Genomic DNA, 18,917 nt, shown 5'->3' with positions numbered 1-18,917 from the left:
ACAAGACTTCATCAGCGCAAGCTGGTATGAAGCTACTACTCTCACTCTTATTCCTATTTCATATTTATATCATTAACCTGTGAAGATGGATGTTGTGAAGGCCAAGACTGTAACAGAGTTGAGAAAAGAATTAGATAAATTCATGGAGGATAGGTCCATCAATGGCTATTAGCCAGGATGAGCAGGGATGATGTTCCTAAACCTTGTTTGCCAGATGCTGGGAACGGGCAACAGGGGATGGATCACTTGATGATTACCTGTTCTGTTCATTCCCTCTAGGGCACCCAGCCTTGGCCACTGTTGGAAGACAGGATACTGGGCTAGATGGACCTTTAGTCTGGCCCCATATGGCCATTCTTATGTTCTTAAATGAATTTCTAGTCTGTTGCCCCACTGTCACAGACCTTGCAGGAGCCTTGCAGTAGAATATAGACCAAGTTTGCTGGATAGTATATGACATACAACGACAGAGTTGTGTGCTACAAGAACTAAATCCACACTCCACATCCTCCTGCTCCTCAGTAGAGGAGAGGTATGAAACTAGGAATTACCCTGATCTCAGTTCTTGCTTCAGCTGAGAAGCCAAGGGCCTGCCTTTCACATCTCAAAAGACCTAATGTTTTTGAATTTGAGATCAGCTATACGCTTTGGAGGAGGCAAAATGAAGGTAAGGTGAAGCTTGAGGTAAATCGTAGGGAGAGTTGTTAGGCTGGAGAGAATGGTTTGGGGCAGCACAAATGTGAGGCTGCCAGACTTGATGCTATCTGTGAGGGTCAGAGTTCAGTTCAAGGTTGATGGAAATGTCAGAATATGCTGGCCCACAGGGAATAGTTCAGATGTTTATGGATAGTGTTACTACAGGAGGGAGAAATCCAGTTATTACTTGTATTATCACAGCAACTAGGAACCGTAATCACAGACTTTGTGCTGGTGGTGTACTACCCCAAAGTTCCTGGAACTCCATGATTGCTGAAGAAAGGTATTGTGGGATAGATGGATAGAAGGGAATTAGGATTAGAGATTGTTGATTGTGGAGTAATAAGTGGAGTTTGAGTGAAGTCACACAAATGGGGATAAAGATAAAGGAAGAGCAAAAAAGAAATGGATGAAAAGGAAATGGAAACAGAGAAAGGAGGGTGGGAAGCAAGAATAAAAAAACAGACAATAAAAAGTCAAGTGAAGGAAAAAGGAAAGGAGAGCAAAAGTATAACAGCTATAGTATAATAAACATTTTAGAATTTAGTAGAAAGCTGAGGCAATCTTACACTAGAATACATACAATTAGCATATATATTTATAAATAAATAAAATTCTCTGTACATAAACATTCTTTGAATTCATGTGCAACAGCTTTTCATGGTATACATCCCCTCCATGGAGGCGGTTACCATCTCTGTTAGGCCTGACATTTTTGTCTTTAAAATTACTGCATTTCCAAAAACATTTTCAGACAGGAGCCACTTCTTGACACCTCTGTAAATGTATTATCCTTCCTACAGCACCCTAGCCCTCCTCTGCAGCGGTCGGTAGGATGGTCAGAAGCTATTATACAGACCAATTTGAAACTGTGATCCCAGCCATGAAGAAAGCCTCAACCCTTAAAGCAGGTCCAGAAAGAACAGAGGGGAATGGAGGGATTCGATTATTACAATTAATAAATGCTTTCGCAGGGGCTCCAACCATTCTGGAAGCTTGAAAACCACATACCTAGTTTATCTATCTACCAATGATGTTTGTTCTTTACACTATATGTTCCTACTGCTTTCTTAGGTAACAGATAGTTGACACGGTGCTATGAAGGAGGGTAAGGCTAGGCTTTCTTCAAGATTTATGAGATCAAGATGAAAAGCAGTTACCAGTGGCATTCCTATCACCCTATACCTGTATCTATAGTACTGCTGCCTTTATTAGGTGTTCGATTACACCTTCATCCATTTGGACACCAGTTTCCAGGCCAAAATATTGAAAGTGGATGCTGGGTGAGCCAACTGACTTTTACACCTGCTTAGAAGCAAACAGATTCTAAGGGTGCTTTGGCTCAATGGCATATAACTGCAGACAAATGCTTTTCCCTGCCTATGCTTGCATCATCTATACATTGGCTACTTTCCCACCTAAAGGCATTATGAAAGTTGGTTTTGGGCAGGAAAACCGATGAGACAAAAGACCTTGTAGAGGTCTCTCAGAGAAATCAGTTACCAAAATATCTATGAGGTTGTGGGTGCAGAAATTATTTTTTCACAACTTACATAGGATTCATGGAATTGAGGCTAGTAGCATTCAAAGAGAAAAATCTAATTTATGTTGAATGGATTTTCTACTTTAAAACTGTGCGGCCACAGAAGCTATAAAAAATTAAAACCAAAGGCAAGTGTGTACAAAATAATTTATTACAGCATAACATATGTTGGCATTATTTTACAGTGAGTTTTTCATTCAACAATTTTGAATCTAAACAGATGACACACAAAGGAGACCATTTTAATTAGAACAGTTTATTTGTCTTAATAAAATCCCCCTTCATGAACTTATATTAGCCTTAGAAAGGCTAATTAACATTACTGAAAATATTTACAATACAGTGAAATAAAAACAAATCTGACTGAATGATTTCATTGCCATTTCCAGAAAATGTATTTTCTGTACAAGCCACAGTATATTTAGGTTTTGATAGCAGTTCTTGTAGAATGCAAAGCTGTCATACGTAGCCATTTTGTCCAGCAATATTATGCTTTAAAACAGCTATATTAAGTTCAGACTTTCATTTTGATGTGTTGTGTATTTTATGCACTTATTAGTTAATGCACCAGAACACAGAATAAGAAAGAGGTTCATTGTGATTTGTAGTCAGCCTATCTGTGCTCCCTTAAATAGTTTTTAAATATAAAATGCACTCCTCAACTACTAGTTGCTTTTGTAGCACTTAAAGCAATAGTATTTAGGCAAGAGAAGTATTACATTTATCGGCTATAAGTCCACACCTAAGACTTTTAATGGAGGTATACAGTAAACTTACCAGTGAATTTTTATGATCCTGAGGAGAACCATATTCCCCATTATTGTACCTTATACATCTGCCCAAAACTGGAGTAGCTTTTCCAAACCAATAACTGGCAGTGAAAAAAAGAAAGAAGACAGGCAGACAGACAATGGTATCTAAACAGGATCTTATTCACTATTATTTCAGGGAATTACATGTACTCAACTGTTCTTTAAAATGTTAAACCATTCAAAAACATAAGGAAACAATAGCTATGGAACAAAAGGTAGAAAGAAAAAAAAGTTTTTGAAAACTCTTATCAATATTTAACCAAACCTCCATAACCACCAGCATTAGTTCCATATAAGACACAGAATTGACAAGAAACATGCAAACAGCCAACATTTACAGTTACGTGCTTCAAAAGAAACCAAAATGATCAAAATTAAAGAAACCAAAACAAAGAGAAAAAGATGAGGGGATGAAACAAGCAGCACTTTTCAGTCTTAATTTGCTAAAATCTGCCCAACTGATAACTTCATTACCAAGAAATTATTATACTTACCTCTATATGTAACAACACTTAGGTGAACGTAGTCTTTAATGTCCATAATTTGTGGATTTTGTTGTTGAATTTGGGGATTTTAAAAGATTTAAAACAGTACAAGAATAAACATGACAAAGGTTGATTAGAGATAATGTTTACATAAACATTGGCAGTTCTTTTTGGATGTAAAACATGCTAATAGCATACTCCATTTTTCATTTAACCATCCAAATACTTCATTTTATACCTGTAAGATATAAAAACTGCATTCTGGAAAAGTAAACCTGATCTGCATCCCACCAGTCTGTAGGTATAGTCAAATATTTTATTTGTACACTACTTCAAATTTCATTGGACAGCACATCATGGTTAATGGCTGTATGGTTCACTGATGCAAAGCTACTGTCATCCTCATTTGTGGCAGGCATAAAGGCAGACGTAAAAGGAAACAGTTTATGACATGCTGTCCGATACTCTTCATATTGGGTGTGGCAGCTTCCGAAACTGCCATCAAGCAGTGCCTCGAAAACCTTTGTTAAAGTCTAAAGAAACAAGAGCAACAGTTAAATTTAGTCTAGACTATTTTATTACCAAAGAAAACATGGGGCTCTCTAAATCTTGCTTGCATGATTAATGAATGCTGTGCCCTCTGCTGGCAATAAACGTCATTGTCCTTGTTTACAGAGGTCTGACATCAGGAATATATTTTTAACCAAAATAAAAATACTCCATTTAATATTAATAATCAAGATTCAGAAAAATTAACTGTGTACATGTATCTTGTGCTTCGTATAACATGCTCAAGGCAGCCTACTTTGTCCCTAAATATACAAAGAGGTTACAATTAAATTAGTTTACCTTCACATTTTTGTCTTTCATAGTTTCATCTAATCTAGTAGCAATAGCAATAGCTTTCTCTTGTCTTGATTTGTCCAGGAAATACATCATCTTAGCACCTTAAGCATAAGAAAAAAAAAAACACATTTGATCAGATACTGACAACATACAAGTACAAAACTTGATTTATTGTAAAATTATAAATTGATACAGAAAACAATCCAAAAACAAAAAGTAAGATATTGTGGATTGGGGCTTTCTACAGATTTTAGAACATATAAATTTTCCATCCACTATATTTTGTATAAGAAAATTATATTTTCACATTTTACTTATTATAAGTAATGACATAGCAGTATTTGCTAGTACATTAAGAGCATAAGGATAAAGTAAAGCTGTAGCTTCACTACGGACAAAAATGAAATGCTCACTGGAAACTTTGCTTCAAGTTTTCACTAAAATGTTAATAGAAATAGGATGCCTGAGGCAAGAGTTAACGAGGAAAGAGGTCAACAGGCCGAACAGGGAAACAATATCAAGATAACCAAGTCACTCAAGTCAGCAAGCTAGTTGAGATGCACCCTACAACGATAAAGGAACCAGCAGATGTCCTTTTAGAACTATTGTGAATTATTTTTACAAAGCTCTGGAGTTAAGGTGAGCTGCTAGAATAATGATAATTAATTGTGTTGGCAGGTACGACAGGTCTTTAAGCGACTTATCAGAAGATTACAAATTTATGTAATTTGGCATCCTAAATCCAACAGCATGAACAGACATTCTCCCTCTCCCAAATATGCAACACACACACAAATTAAATAAGCACACAACCTACCAGCAAGGAAAAATATAGAAAGTATGGTTTTGACCTAAAAAGTAACTAGGTAAAAGCAGCACCGTCTTACTCAGATCCATTCCTTGTCTGCAATTCAGTCTCATATTTGCTTACTATATTCTTTTCTCAGTAAGTTTTTATAGCTTTTTATTCCTGATTGCTCTACAGAACAAAACACTTAAGAAGGGGTAAACTGGAATATGTTCTTTCTTGTAGAATCATTAATAATTATTCATTACATTTAAATTAGTTACATTTAAGTTCAATGAAGACTATGAGGTAGCACAGGGCTTAATTTAGCTTGCAGAATCTTACTAGTGATGATGCCCTTAACAGGGTGGTTTACCTCTTAAAGAGTCAGGGCAGACCTGGAGCAGCCAGCCTTGCTCTAGAGAGGAGTCCAGAGGGCAGCTGCTGGGAATCAGCCAACCCAGCTGGGCAGCATCAAATGATTGGGGCTGATGATTCCCAGCTGAGGGATATAAATGAGGGAGGACCCCAGGCTCCATGGGAGAGCCTGAGACTACAATCCCCTGTAGCTGCAGAAGAGGATTGTGAGGGGCCAAGTAGCCCTGAGGAAGTCCTAACTAATAAGCTGCCAAAGGTCAGAGGACCCATAACACAGGTAGGGAACAGGACTATTATTTTGTTGTTTCATATTTCAATTTTTTTTTTTATACTGCAGAATAAACAGCCCTCAAGCACAGGCTAGAAAGTGAACAGGGTGTAGACATTTATATTTCTCAGGATGGTGATTTAGCCCATCAGCCTACAATGCCCAAGAAGGAAAGAACCATCCAGCTTGCCTTATAGATCCCAGTACTGGGTGTGCAGTACATCAAGTACCCTAACCGCTGGACTGTCAGTGACTTAAATAGTCTTATCCACAGTGAAACAGTCAATAGGCGAGAGAAAGCGCGCGAATGAGAAAATGATTTTGTAAGTCCAGGGGTTAGGGCACCTGCCTGGGATGTCTTGGGTCCAGTCCCCTTGATTCAGTCAGTCACTCTCATTATTTATCTACAGTGGAACAATTTCAACTAAGGTAGACTGAGGGAGCCCCACATGAGAATATTCCATAGCTCAGTAGTCAGCATACACTCCTGAGAAGTGGGAGACCCCCTGTTCAATCCCTCCCTCCACTCTCTGAAAAAGAGAAGGGGGAATTGAACCTGGGTCTTCTACCTCCTAGGCAAATGCTGTAACCAGTGGGCTAGAAGTTATAAGGTGGTCACCTCTTCCTCCTTCTGTTTTGTGTGGAATGAGGCAGACCTCTAACTCACTCCTGGAAGAAGTAGCTTAGGTGACTCCAAGAGACCCTGTTTGTGGATTGCAAGCAGAGATAGGCACATGGGTCCAGGCTGCAGGGAAGCACCTATTCCCATGAGAGGGTCGGGGCGTAGCCACACACTTCTGAGTATCTTCTACTGGCTTACCTACACTGCTCCCCACCTAGCATACTAGGTTTTGTGGATTATATTTTTAGGCACCGATCTGTCCCCATTCATTGTATAGGAGCCTAAGTGACTCGGCTTTGTGGATTGCAGTGTTATTGCTGTGATTTTCCAGGCATCTAGAAGTTAAGTGCTCTGATGCTCAATATTGCAATGCTTAAGTCCCTTCATGGATCCCACCATAAATGTCTGATAAATATGAAGATTTTTCTCATCCTCAAGCTGCTGGAAGGGAAAAGTTTTATTTTCCTCTCACCCATGCCACTACCTTCCTGAGGAGGAGATTTCTACCCTATACTATTTTTAGCCAGAGCCTCTGGCCACTCCACTCCTCTACCCTACCTCCAAGTTGTTTTGTGTCTCCTACTGCCAGGTAGTATCTTAATTGCCCACTCCTAAGCAGCAGCAAGAGCAGTGTAAAATTGACAAATTCTTGACTTTTCCATCATTACCTAGTGTTGTGAATAGCAGCAGTGAAAGTTACTAGTCTTGTTCTTTCATTCTGTTGCTGCTGCTCTGAAAAGCTATGAGCAGAAATAGAGGCACTTCAGCTCAGTGGAAAATAAGGAGGGAGGATTGTTTACATTACAAAGGTTTTTGAGACCATAAGGGATAGAATCTTATGTTTTCTTTTAAAATAAATCCTGTAGAAATGGAAAGCTTCCCACATGAGGCAGAGAGTGGGCAAGTGGATTGCTAAAGCCCTTCCAACAAACAGAAATGTCAAAAATAATTTGCACCTGAGCCTCTGACATATTCTGATTGGAATTAAAGACAGAGAAAGACATTAACTTGATTATTTACCATCATTTAACATTTTCATATCATCAAAATAAACAAACCTGAGAGCAGATGCAGAATGGAGGTAGCATTATATTTGAGAAACTCTTCATTAAAACTTTCCAAATCTTTGTTAAAGATTTTCTGCATTTCTTGAGTTAGGACCTTGTTCACAATTTCTGGGAGATTACTATGATCAGATACTTAGGAAAAGAAAAGCAGAAAAAGTTACTGTTGCTGCTATTGTTCCTGAGAAACTTCACATCTGGAAATACACCACTTTAGACTGTACACACACACACACTTTATGATTGAAATCAGTATTACAGAAGTCAATATTTTACCATCTTTGGTTTTCATCAAAACATTAAATGGCATCAGTAGGTTCTGATGAAATTCTGAACACTTTGCATATAAATAATGCAATTTTTTTGCCATGTTTGTCTATTTTAAATATTTTAGTGTTTCTATAGTATTTAGACACTATAAAATATCTACAGTGGTTTCACTGTACATACCAGATTTAGAGAATTTAATCAAACACTCATGTAGCCATGGATTATTACTGTTGATAGCAAAAGCTCTCTTGACAGACTGCAACATTAACAGAAACTTTCCTGTGCAAAAAACAAAAAACCAAAACCAAGGTTATATACGTTTCTCTAACTTTTTGTGTTCCTTTATATTTCATTGCAGACACCTACCCAAATCCTTAACTTTCTTATAAACATACCCCAAAATGCCCAAAACATTTAGATTTAGTTAAAAAAAAGTACATTTTTTACTCACCTCTTTTCAGAAATTAGAGAAAAAATTCAGTGTTTTTTTATAAAGTGATGATAGCAATGTTTTCTGAAAAATCCAGCAACCATGTAAAATAAGTATAATATTTAGGTGTCTAGCTTTTACAGGAAGTTATGTCCCAAATACTTTGTAGTTTCATTAGTAAATCTAATGCAAATATTAGAAACACTAAGTCTTATGCAGAATTGTCATATCAGTACTCTCAATACCCAGATATAAAATACATATAACATTGTGGCAGCCCCTAACATCAATCCATTATAAAAGAGCTGCTGCTCACAATTATTAGCAACATTGTATCAGCTACATTAGCCTAATTTTTTTTAACTGCTGAAGAATTACAACTAGAAATATTTTTCCTCCATATCACATCTAATTAGCATATAACCACAAATTCCTTTATTCTTAAAGTCAGTTTCAAGAATAAATTATGTGCTGCCAAAGAAAGGTGACATGGCATACATTAAGTTTTCTGTAATATTTATCCATTAACATTGGGCATGATGGAAACACTTACCTCGTTATGTTAGTAAATATAGACTACAGTTGGGTAAAAATAGGCTGAAATAAAGCATTAGAACATTTGGAGAAAAAAATTAAAACTTACATATACTTTACCTTTTCTAAAGTATATTTCAAATGCTAACAGATGTGTGTCTATGTTATCTGCAACAAGATTCTTAAGTGGCATAAGGAACTTAATAGCTTCCTCTAATGGATTTTTGACCTGTTTTAATAGAAGATGAAATTAAAGTTACATAAAAAGGAGGCATCTATCACTAACAAACATCTTTTAAAAAGATGAAGCTTTCCATGAAGCTCAACCACCATTCACTGACAGATTAGCCCTTTTGTTTTTTTGAACAAACCAACCAACCAACCAACCCACTCACCCACCCACACACCTGTCCTGGCCCCACTATGCACAGCAAGCAAAAGAGTGCTTCAATCACCTATCTGATTTCTAGAGTATTGGCACAAAACAGAAAAATCTTCATTTATACCCAAGAATAAATTATCTATAGAGTCTGAGATCACACAGCCAGCCAGTAAACCGTGACGACACCTGTCTGAAGTAAACTGAACCAAGAAAAATGTATTTGAAGAAACAGTTTATATATCACTGCTCTCTTTTGACCATTTTAAGTTGATCCCAGGGTGATTGTAGCTACGTGGCATTACCACCATGTATTTCAGATGGGTACCCTCTAAATAACCATCTATAGTGGTAACAAGAACAAACACCTGAACTAATTCATAATAAAAAAATAGTTTTGAATGTTTACAAACAAACGTACTTAAGTCCTCATACCAAATTTTGTGGCTGTCAATCACATTTTCCTACCTTTTCTCTACTCTGTTGCTGTGTGAAAGACCTATATAAACGACAAGGAACACTGGCTGTACAGAACAGTGCCTACAAAAACTTGACAATGGCTAGGTAGCTGATGTGCCAAGACCTATCATGCTATCACTGCCTATCATGCTAACCAGCATCGTCTCCTTGTTTCCTTCTGCTCCCTCTGATTCCACCTGCTGTTTTAGATCGTGACCTTTTGGGGCATGGACTAAGGTGGTTTTGTTTGTTTGTTTGTGTTTTTAAAAAAACCCTACAATTATTAACAAAGTGCTATCAAATGCACAACCTAAACATACTGGAGAAAGTGAACTACTATTTTTTCTGTAATCTTTTATTTAATTATAAGTGTTATAAAAATGGTAGGCAAATTTGTTTTGTACAAAAATGCCTTAAATTGATTTCTCCCTTTAAAAGGATTTTTAAAACTCACTTTAAAAGGATATTTCCCATGTTACAATCTTTCAGAACTGTGTGGGGATGGGGTTGCCAAAGAGAATATCATAAAATGAAACTGCCATACAGTTTACATAACAAGTAACACAATGCTTACTCTTTCCAGTTTTTCAGGAATTAAGTCTTCCTTGGGACCACTAGTTTCCTCCTCTTCCTCATCTCTTTTTTTCTTTTGAGTCTTCTGCTGTCGTTCTCTTTCTGCATGCTTTCTCTCCTCTTCAAGTTTAGCTTTCTTCTGTGCTCTTCTCTGCTTGCTAAGCATTTTTTTCAGTTCTTTGGCTGAAAGGTTTTCTATAGATAAAATAAAATAGTTTAATTTAACCTCTGATTTATACCTAGACTCAGAATTTCAATAATAATCTTAGTTTTTTCTCAAACAATATATGGGCATCTCTAGACTTTTCATATAGGGAAAGGAGAGATGTATTTATACAAAAATTTCAAAAAGAAACCTTTTCATTTATCAGTAAAATGCACCAATTACTTTGTAGTCTAATGTAACTGCACATTACACATCCAACACAAAACATTTTGTATCTTAAATGCCAAGGTTTATATAAATAATATAAACCTGAAAGTCCAGAAACTTAGAAGTATTCATTTAAACCATGAGTCAGATGAAACGTGAAGTTTGGAAATCCCATTATATTATTTACATCATGGGACATCAGAACACTTTGTACTCATACAGTGCCTTTCATCCAAATATCTCAGGTGGCCCAACAAAAGGTGGATGACATTTTTCTTGGTGGCTAAACTTAAATTCACCTATTACCCTTAGTTCAATATCATCTTAATGCTCTTGGTAATATCTATTGGAAACCTCCTAAAACATTCATATTACACCGTACTGTTTGCACCCTTTAAGTACACAGACTTAAACTTAACTTGGAAGGTAGTATAACTATTATATAGCATACATTTATATACAGCTAATGTACGAGGTGCTTCATAGAGGAGCTTACACTATAAACAGACAGACAACTTGGCGGAGAAAGGAAAAGTGACATAAGTGCATTGAGCTGTGCTACAAAACATGTATCTTGTTATACACGATATATTGTGCAATTTATTATACTCTGAAGGGAGGACAAGGATTTACTGGTCTCACATATGTCAATTCTTCCTGTCCTTTAAAAAAAAATAAATTAAATCATCATCTTTGAATTTCTTCCCCTTGGTCAATGCTGTCTCAACATTAAGATGCTCTGGATACATGCAATATTCTAGTTGCAGCACCACTCGTGCATGGGTGGGAAGTAAAATTATCAGCTGTTTTGCGGGTGTACTGCATTTGAAGACCCTCATAACTAATTTACTCACCATTATCACCCCCTTAGATCCTTCACGTTTACACTGAGAAAATATTTTTCCCAATGAATACCAGTTTCAGATTATTTCCCAGAAGTATTCACTTGTATTTTGCCAAGCTGAAGCTCAATTTATTTCCTGTACATAATTCTAACATCTCTATGTGTCTCTGTATGTTTTCCCCAGGCAGAGTGGGCTCCATGCCCACAGATGCTCCAGGTAAACAAAATGTCCCGACTCACCAGCAGCTTACCCTGACAGCCAGGAGCCAAAGTTTGCCAACCCCTGAAATACAGGGTCAGTTTATGAAAAGGTCATACAGTTTTTGCTATTTTTACCTAACTATCTTGGAGGGTCGGCTTTTAAATGAACGGGCTAATGAACAAGTATATACGGTATTAACTACATTAGGTCTAACACCAATTACTGCAGCAATCCATTGACTACCTTCCCCTAAACTCAATACATGATGGTTTTATCATTACCTCTTCATTTATTATTTTCCTGGTTTAAGAGCTATGTAAGGGTATGTATATCTAAAATAAGATGAATTTTTAGAAGCTGGTTTATGTACACCAAATGCTTTACTAAATTCCACTGACATTTGTCTTTTGTTCAACTACTAGTTTTGTAATTTGATAAAAAAGCTTGTCTGTCATAACATTTATTCTTGACTATTTCTTTTCAGTCACTGATCAAACATTCAAGGACAGAAAATGAAAACTTCTGTATGGTACAATATATAATAATTTTATAGCATGCAACGTTAATTAGCTTAGTAAGTTTTAATTTGTGTTATGTACACATTGGCCTGCATTACTGCCTAGGTACCTGAATTCACTTCTTGTTCTTTGCTTTCATTGGTTAAAGGATTATCATGTAGTTTCAAGTAGATTTCAATTGCTGATCGAGCAGCCTTGAAATAGAAGGTATGTTTCCTGAGAACATCTTCCAATCTCAGAAGGTCTACATAGGCCCGAAGAGTCATCTTTCTCATGCAGTATGTGTGGAAGTCAAATTGATCATCTGTTATCTCAAAAAAATGCTAAAAAAACCCAAAACACAAGATCATACTTAAATCCTTTCACTGATTTTCTGTTCATTACCATCTAGATACTAAGTGGAGTACCAATTAGCATTATTTGCAACCCCAACATATCTAACATGGAAAATAAGAGAACCATTTACTGTAGAAATGTAGCTAAGAGAAATCTCCCCTCCATCTCTTTTAAAAAAGAAAGCTAATCTAATTTACCCAACAAACAAACCCCCATCCCATTGACGCAAATGGCAATTCTTATTGTTCTGATTTCATCAGACAATACTACCCCATTTTATTTTGTTTTTAAACAGTGTCTACATCTTTGAACAGGTAGAAGAGAGATGGCACATAGCACTGTAAGAATAGTTTTAGATAACAGCATGTCAAAAAGATTTATAGTTATTGGATTTTTCGTTTCAGTTTTTTTTAAATAATTATATTAACAAAAAAGATCTGTAATCCACTAAGTAAACATGCTGATTGTATAGCATTTTTTAAAACTGAAATGTCAAGATTTTTAAATGTGAAGAATGGCATGCTGAACTGATTGAGGCAACCAATATTTACACTACATTATGAAAAAATGTATATAGGGAACAGACCAATCTTTTTACCTACTTACCCTTTCCACTTCATGACATTTTTTCAAGGCATCACCATACTTCGCTAGTCTCTGATAAGCTGAAGCGCATTCGGTCTGGAACCACATACACTGCATCTCATTTAGATTTTCCATAGCAGATGTTCCTTCCTAAAATGAAGATATTCATAACTGGTGAAACCAATAAATTATCAACTGCTGTTTTTTCCCCCTCACACATAACTTTTGTTACTAAACAACCATTCATCCATCTATAAACACATCTGCAATACAATAAAAAATGGCTATAACTGCAAAACTTCCCTTATTAAATAATTAGTGACATTCTGAAAAGAAAAAAAATCACTTTTGCTCCACTGATTCTTCTTCCAGACTCCTTGTTTCTTTAAGTGGTACTTCTGCAAAGCCACATGGGCACAGATGAATATGCTTGAAAAATAATTCATTTTGCTGGGTAAAATCTCAATATTTTTTGAAGTTAAATCAAACAAGAAGAGACAATTCCCTCTTCTAAGATTAAGAGGCAGTGAAATATCAGACTCATTTTTATGAGAAACCTTAAGTTTCTGAAGGAGTAGTTTATTTTTTTTTGCCTGAATCAGAGGAAGCACCTGGTAGTTTAAAACAACAGGTATATTTACTGGTTTGTTGACAGTACCTCTACTGACACCAAACAAATTTTTATACTCTGGATTTGGAATATTTAAAAAAAAAAATTAATTAAGGAGGATTGTAGAATTTGTGTTTTATAAATTTCAAGATTTTAGGTCAATAAAAACTATTGAAAAAATTGGAAGGCACGTTCTATGAACTATAAGAATAATGACATGCAAGAACCCAACTTTGCCACCAAATTCTCAAAACACTTAAGAGGAAAGGAAAACACTACTAAACAATCTAATTCTGACATACAAGTTATTTAACACTTAAATGTATCTTTGGCTTAATTCTGTTTTATCAATTAAGCCACAGATACAGTAGATGGCATTACTACATATGAAGAAAATACTACAATTCTGTTCCATTAATATCGTCAGCTGATAAAAATATCAACAAACATTTAGATCAAAAACTTTCATAGTCAAATTATTCAACAGATTAGTCAAGGACTTCCATTGATATTCTAAGAAAAAAAAAGACATCTTATTTTCCACAGTACAAAAAACTTTATACAAAAACTAAATAGCACACTAAATCAAATTAAATCAAAACAGATCCTCCTCCACTCTGTTTATGGGAATCATCAGACTACACCAGGGGTCGGCAACCTCTAGCACCGTGGCAGGCCGGACCAGTTTGTTTACTTGCTGCGTCCGCAAGTTCCGCCGATCGCAGCTTCCACTGGCAGCGGTTTGCCGCTCCAGGCCAATGGGGGCTGCGGGAAGCGGCGTGGGCAAAGGATGTGCTGGCCGCCGCTTCCCACTGCCCCCATTGGCCTAGAGCGGTGAATCGCGGCCAGTGGGAGCCACGATCGGCAGAACTTGTGGACCTGGCAGGTAAACAAACCAGCCTGGCCCGCCAGGCTGCTTACCCTGGCGGCCCGCGCATCAGAGGTTGCCGACCTGTGGACTACACTCTGGATTTCTACAGTTTCTGGAAACTGATAAGTGTTGAGCATGTTAGGTAAGAAAATGGTATTTTTGAAGTGCTGCTTAAACTTCTGGAACTATGCAAATTGTTTTGCAGAACCTTAGTTTTTACACTCACGTGAATGCAGACATCATGGACTTTACAAGCAGGGGGCTACAAGCTAAGTTTTCAGGAGTGCATAAAAGTGGCTTAGGAAGCTAAATCCCATTTTCAAGTTACATGAATGGGAATTAGGCACTTACTATTTAGGTGCTTTTGAAAATCCTAATAGATGTCTATCCGCATCTTTAAGTGCCAAAATAGCTTTGAAAATCTGGCCCTTAGAAGCTTAAGTCTTATTCAATTGACTTGGATTCAACATGAACAATTTGAAATGCAGCAGATTTGTTCTTGAACAATTAGTCCAAGTTACATAGCTTGACAGTGACAATTTTCCAAGACAAGACAGCTATCAAGTGCATTCCACAAAGTGACTTACTCCTGTATGTGTGGCAATGCATCAACATCTCTGGAGTAACATCTGTGTTACATCATAGTCTGCTAGAAAATTACTTATTACTAATATTAAAGTTAAAATTACACAGGCAAGCATACCTTAATGGACAAATCTCTCTAATGGATAGATTTCTGTTGTCACTCAAATCAGTTACTCTGGCAGAGATATTGTATCAGATAATTACATCTGATATATATGATTTTCAAAATGAAAATACTTCCAACCCCCTCTTTAAAATAATATTTCCTACCCTTGTAAACTTGGAACACATGTCCTCTGCATCTTTCACCATATTTGCTCGAAGCATATATTTTGCACATTTGGAGTTGATGAACCTATCTGCTGTATCCAAAGACTGTGCTTCATCCATCCATTTGGCAGCTTCCTTGAGATTACCTACATGCTGTTATGGGAAAAAAAAGTCATTTATATTTCCTTCTTATATATATTTTTGACTAAATATAGACATTTACAGGTATTAGTACTTTGGCACCAGGGTTTATAAGCACCTTAGAAATATTAAGGATAGATTTTAGTCTTTTTTTCCTGCGGACTTTCCAAAATGATCACTCATTTTAAGTTGTGATGTTTTACTCCATATTATAAACAAACTGGAAAGTATGTTTACATTTTCTGATTGACAGAACAGAGTGTCAAATAAAAACCAGAACAAATGACCATGCCCAAAACCAGAAAATAACACTTATGAAAATTTCAACTGAGTAAGGGACCTCTCATAGCCTAAAATTACACACATTTAATTCAACTTTTTTACCTTGTAAATTTTTGCTTTTAAATAGAACAGTTCTATTAATGTTGGAGTGCTTGCAATTGCAGCATTAATGTATTCCAAGGCCAATGAACACTGGCCAAGTTTGTCAAAGTGCTGTGCCAGGAAATAACGAACCCAAAGTAGTGTCGTTGGGGGCTCCTTCTCTCCATTTTCTGTAACAAAGCAGATATAAAATTACAGTGGCCAATAAGGCTGAAGACTTCATTTGGGGAAAAAACACAAAAAAACTTGATAAATTCAGCAAATATTTGCTAAATTGTTTTCATTTGCAAAAAGGTAGAGATAACTATTCGCTGGCAAAAGGCAGCAGCACTCCAACAATTATTGATAACTGTTAATACAGGGATTAGTAACTGAAATGTAATTTTAATACCTGTATATTGAAACTTACCATATGGACTAAAAAAGTCACAGGTTTTCAGAGAGGCTTCGTAACCAGTAACAAGTTCTTGTATTATTTCTACCTATATATGAAAAATATAAATTTAAAAGTTTGCCTTAAAATATTATATATGTTGGAAACAGGCTCATATTCACACTTTTACAGGTATAGCACATCACCTAAAAATACACTGAAGCAGTGTTTATGGAACTATACTACAATAAACAGACACTTAACCGGGAAAAATATTGGATGGATCATGTGCGTATTCTAGAAACAGCGATGAGGTGCAGGGCTAGCCTGCAGAGCCAGCAGAGCACCTGAGGGTAGCGGGGTGTGTGTGGCAGAAACATCAATTTCTGTTCCTCATCACTTTCACAAGATACTGTTTGTTCATCTATGGTAGCTGTTCTACATTTTTTCCTCACTACATAGTCTTGAAAATGAACTATCAAAACTCAGTTAACTGTATTTGATTAGTCACCCCCTCCCAACGGCTGCTTAGGAAATATTTTAGGTACTCCAATTTTTGAATGCCCAACTTAAGACAACTTGAAGAGGGTTTGTTTCTGAAGAGGGCTGCAAGTATGCTTCTCATAAGGACGAAGGGTGGAAAGGGGTCTCTGGCTGAGTCCCTGTGAAAAGACTACCTGAACACTGAGTTATTAATGAAGAAGGCAGTCGGAATCTTGGTTATATGACTCAGATTTTTATATCTAAATAAAGAGGCCTGATTTTAAGAAGGTTCATGCTCCGCACTTTTAGAAAATCAGGCCCCTTCACTGTCTAATGTTGGTCACCCAAAAATTGAGGCACCTGAAATCAATAGTCTGTTTTGAAAATTTAGTTTACAAACTGAAATTTGCATTGTACAATCTTGACACAAAATACTCCCTATAAGTAGTTGTGTAATATCATAAGAACCAATTGATTGTATTCTTGAGCAGACGACTTGGTAGTGTAATGCATCTGCTCCTGAACGCTTTAAAATTCTTTAGCGCAATTCATTGTTTTGTAGCTAGGCTAACTGAGATTAAAAGTTGCCTTTCAAGTCTAGCAAGTATCCAACTTCTCAAGGGAACAAGAATAGAAATTAAGATGAACAGAAAGTTGTAATATGCATACAAAATACATTACATGCTGAAAAGCATTTCAATTTTGGGCTGAGCATGGTGCATAGGGAAGGGGACAATTATGGACCAGTTACATAAATGCATTAGCTTTTCACCACACAAAGATGCAAGTTGAAATATGAATTATTATGCATAGAAGGTGTTTAGTGAAAACAATCTTCTCTCTATATAAAACAAAATAATTACTAGGAAAAGAATAAATGATGGAAAAACCCTGCAAAATTAGCAAGATTTAAATCTGATGAAATGTGCAATATTTTGAAGACATACTTTTAAAAGTATGAGAACTAAAAACACAAAAACTAAAGGTCACTCTAGAAGACCAAGGGAAGTGGTCAGAAGGGCATATTTTAGGTAAACACATACCCATCTTAATGTGCCAGGAAATACCAAGTCTCATTTTTCAAAGTAAATTATTTCAAATTGGATCTGTTAAGTCCCATGAAGCCATTGTGAACTCTTCAAAAAGGGTTATATTTAAGAATGGTCATAAAAAGATAGTTTTGGAAAAATCTCAACCGAAGTCATGTTTTTAGTAAAAAGAAAAAAAAATCTTCTTAGGACTTACATACTAGCCCTTTTTTTCCCCATAGGCCAAACTTTTAACGAAGGAGAAAAAGTGCTCAAGTGCCACATAGGCAAGTAGACAAAGGGGATAAAACATATTTGGTACTGCTGTCAGACCTGCCACCTTCCATTTGTTGAAAGGACATTTAAAGGACCAGCAGAAAACCTCTTATACCACTCTTTTCTTTTTTTAAAAGAATATTAAAATACCGAAAATATCAGTTTCCCCTTAAGCAGCAAGTCTGAGGTATATAGCTACACTACACAAACAGAACAAGCATGGGCGGCTCCAGGCCCCAGCACGCCAAGCGCGTGTTTGGGGCAGCATGCCGTGGGGGGCACTCTGCCGGTTGCTGGGAGGGCGGCAGGGCAGGCCATCCTTCGGTCGGCGATGCCCTGCGAAGTCTCCTGGTCCCGCACTTCAGTGCACCTCCGCAGGCTGCCACCGAGAGCCGCAGGACGCGGCACTTCACAGGCATGCTTGCAGGAAGTTCATCGGAGCTCAGCGGGACAGCGACTGGCAGAGCGCCCTCCCGCGGCTATGCTGCCGTGCTTAGTGAAATGTTCTAAGAGTCGCCCCTCTGAGAACCATACACCTTCCGCTTAGTTGCCTTCTTATATAAATATTGAGTTGCTCCCAAGTACTTTACAATTTTCTCATTTACTACTGAAAACTTGCAGAATAATTTGTTGTTGTCAAAGCATTTATCTAGATTGAGAAGGCGAGCCTATTTATGTCAAGAGCAAGTAATTTTTCAATACTGACTTCAGAAATAGAAATATGGCTTTCATGAACCATGTGAGCTTTTCTGTTCCTATCAGTGACCAGATGTGTCACTAAAATTGCAATTGTTTCTTTAAGCAAGATGCAAGTTATTCTCCCGGCAGCTTCAGCTCGCTGTGCCACCAGCACCTGGGCGGCAGGGTGCGAGCTCCTGCAAGTCACACGGCT

General features: G+C 36.9%; 1 protein-coding gene across 3 annotated transcripts in view; it reads right to left on the bottom strand.

Annotated features, from left to right (window-relative positions):
• Window positions 1-2,372: 2,372 nt before the first annotated feature.
• The window catches only part of NAA16 (N-alpha-acetyltransferase 16, NatA auxiliary subunit), a 100,030-nt gene continuing 83,485 nt past the window's right edge, over window positions 2,373-18,917 (bottom strand). For all 3 annotated transcript variants that reach the window (XM_032776936.2, XM_032776937.2, XM_032776938.2), the window contains 11 exons: window positions 16,275-16,347; window positions 15,866-16,035; window positions 15,341-15,493; window positions 13,026-13,154; window positions 12,193-12,406; window positions 10,148-10,341; window positions 8,856-8,964; window positions 7,952-8,050; window positions 7,496-7,636; window positions 4,386-4,483; window positions 2,373-4,069 (listed from right to left, as the gene is read on the bottom strand). In XM_032776936.2, coding sequence (XP_032632827.1) covers window positions 3,869-4,069; window positions 4,386-4,483; window positions 7,496-7,636; window positions 7,952-8,050; window positions 8,856-8,964; window positions 10,148-10,341; window positions 12,193-12,406; window positions 13,026-13,154; window positions 15,341-15,493; window positions 15,866-16,035; window positions 16,275-16,347 — 1,581 coding nt within the window. In that variant the 3' untranslated portion in view covers window positions 2,373-3,868. The remainder of the gene's footprint in view (window positions 4,070-4,385; window positions 4,484-7,495; window positions 7,637-7,951; window positions 8,051-8,855; window positions 8,965-10,147; window positions 10,342-12,192; window positions 12,407-13,025; window positions 13,155-15,340; window positions 15,494-15,865; window positions 16,036-16,274; window positions 16,348-18,917) is intronic.

This window comes from Chelonoidis abingdonii, chromosome 1, assembly GCF_003597395.2.
Source record: "Chelonoidis abingdonii isolate Lonesome George chromosome 1, CheloAbing_2.0, whole genome shotgun sequence".
Classification (NCBI taxonomy): Eukaryota; Metazoa; Chordata; order Testudines; family Testudinidae; genus Chelonoidis; species Chelonoidis abingdonii.
This window is presented reverse-complemented; position numbering and strand designations above follow the sequence as displayed.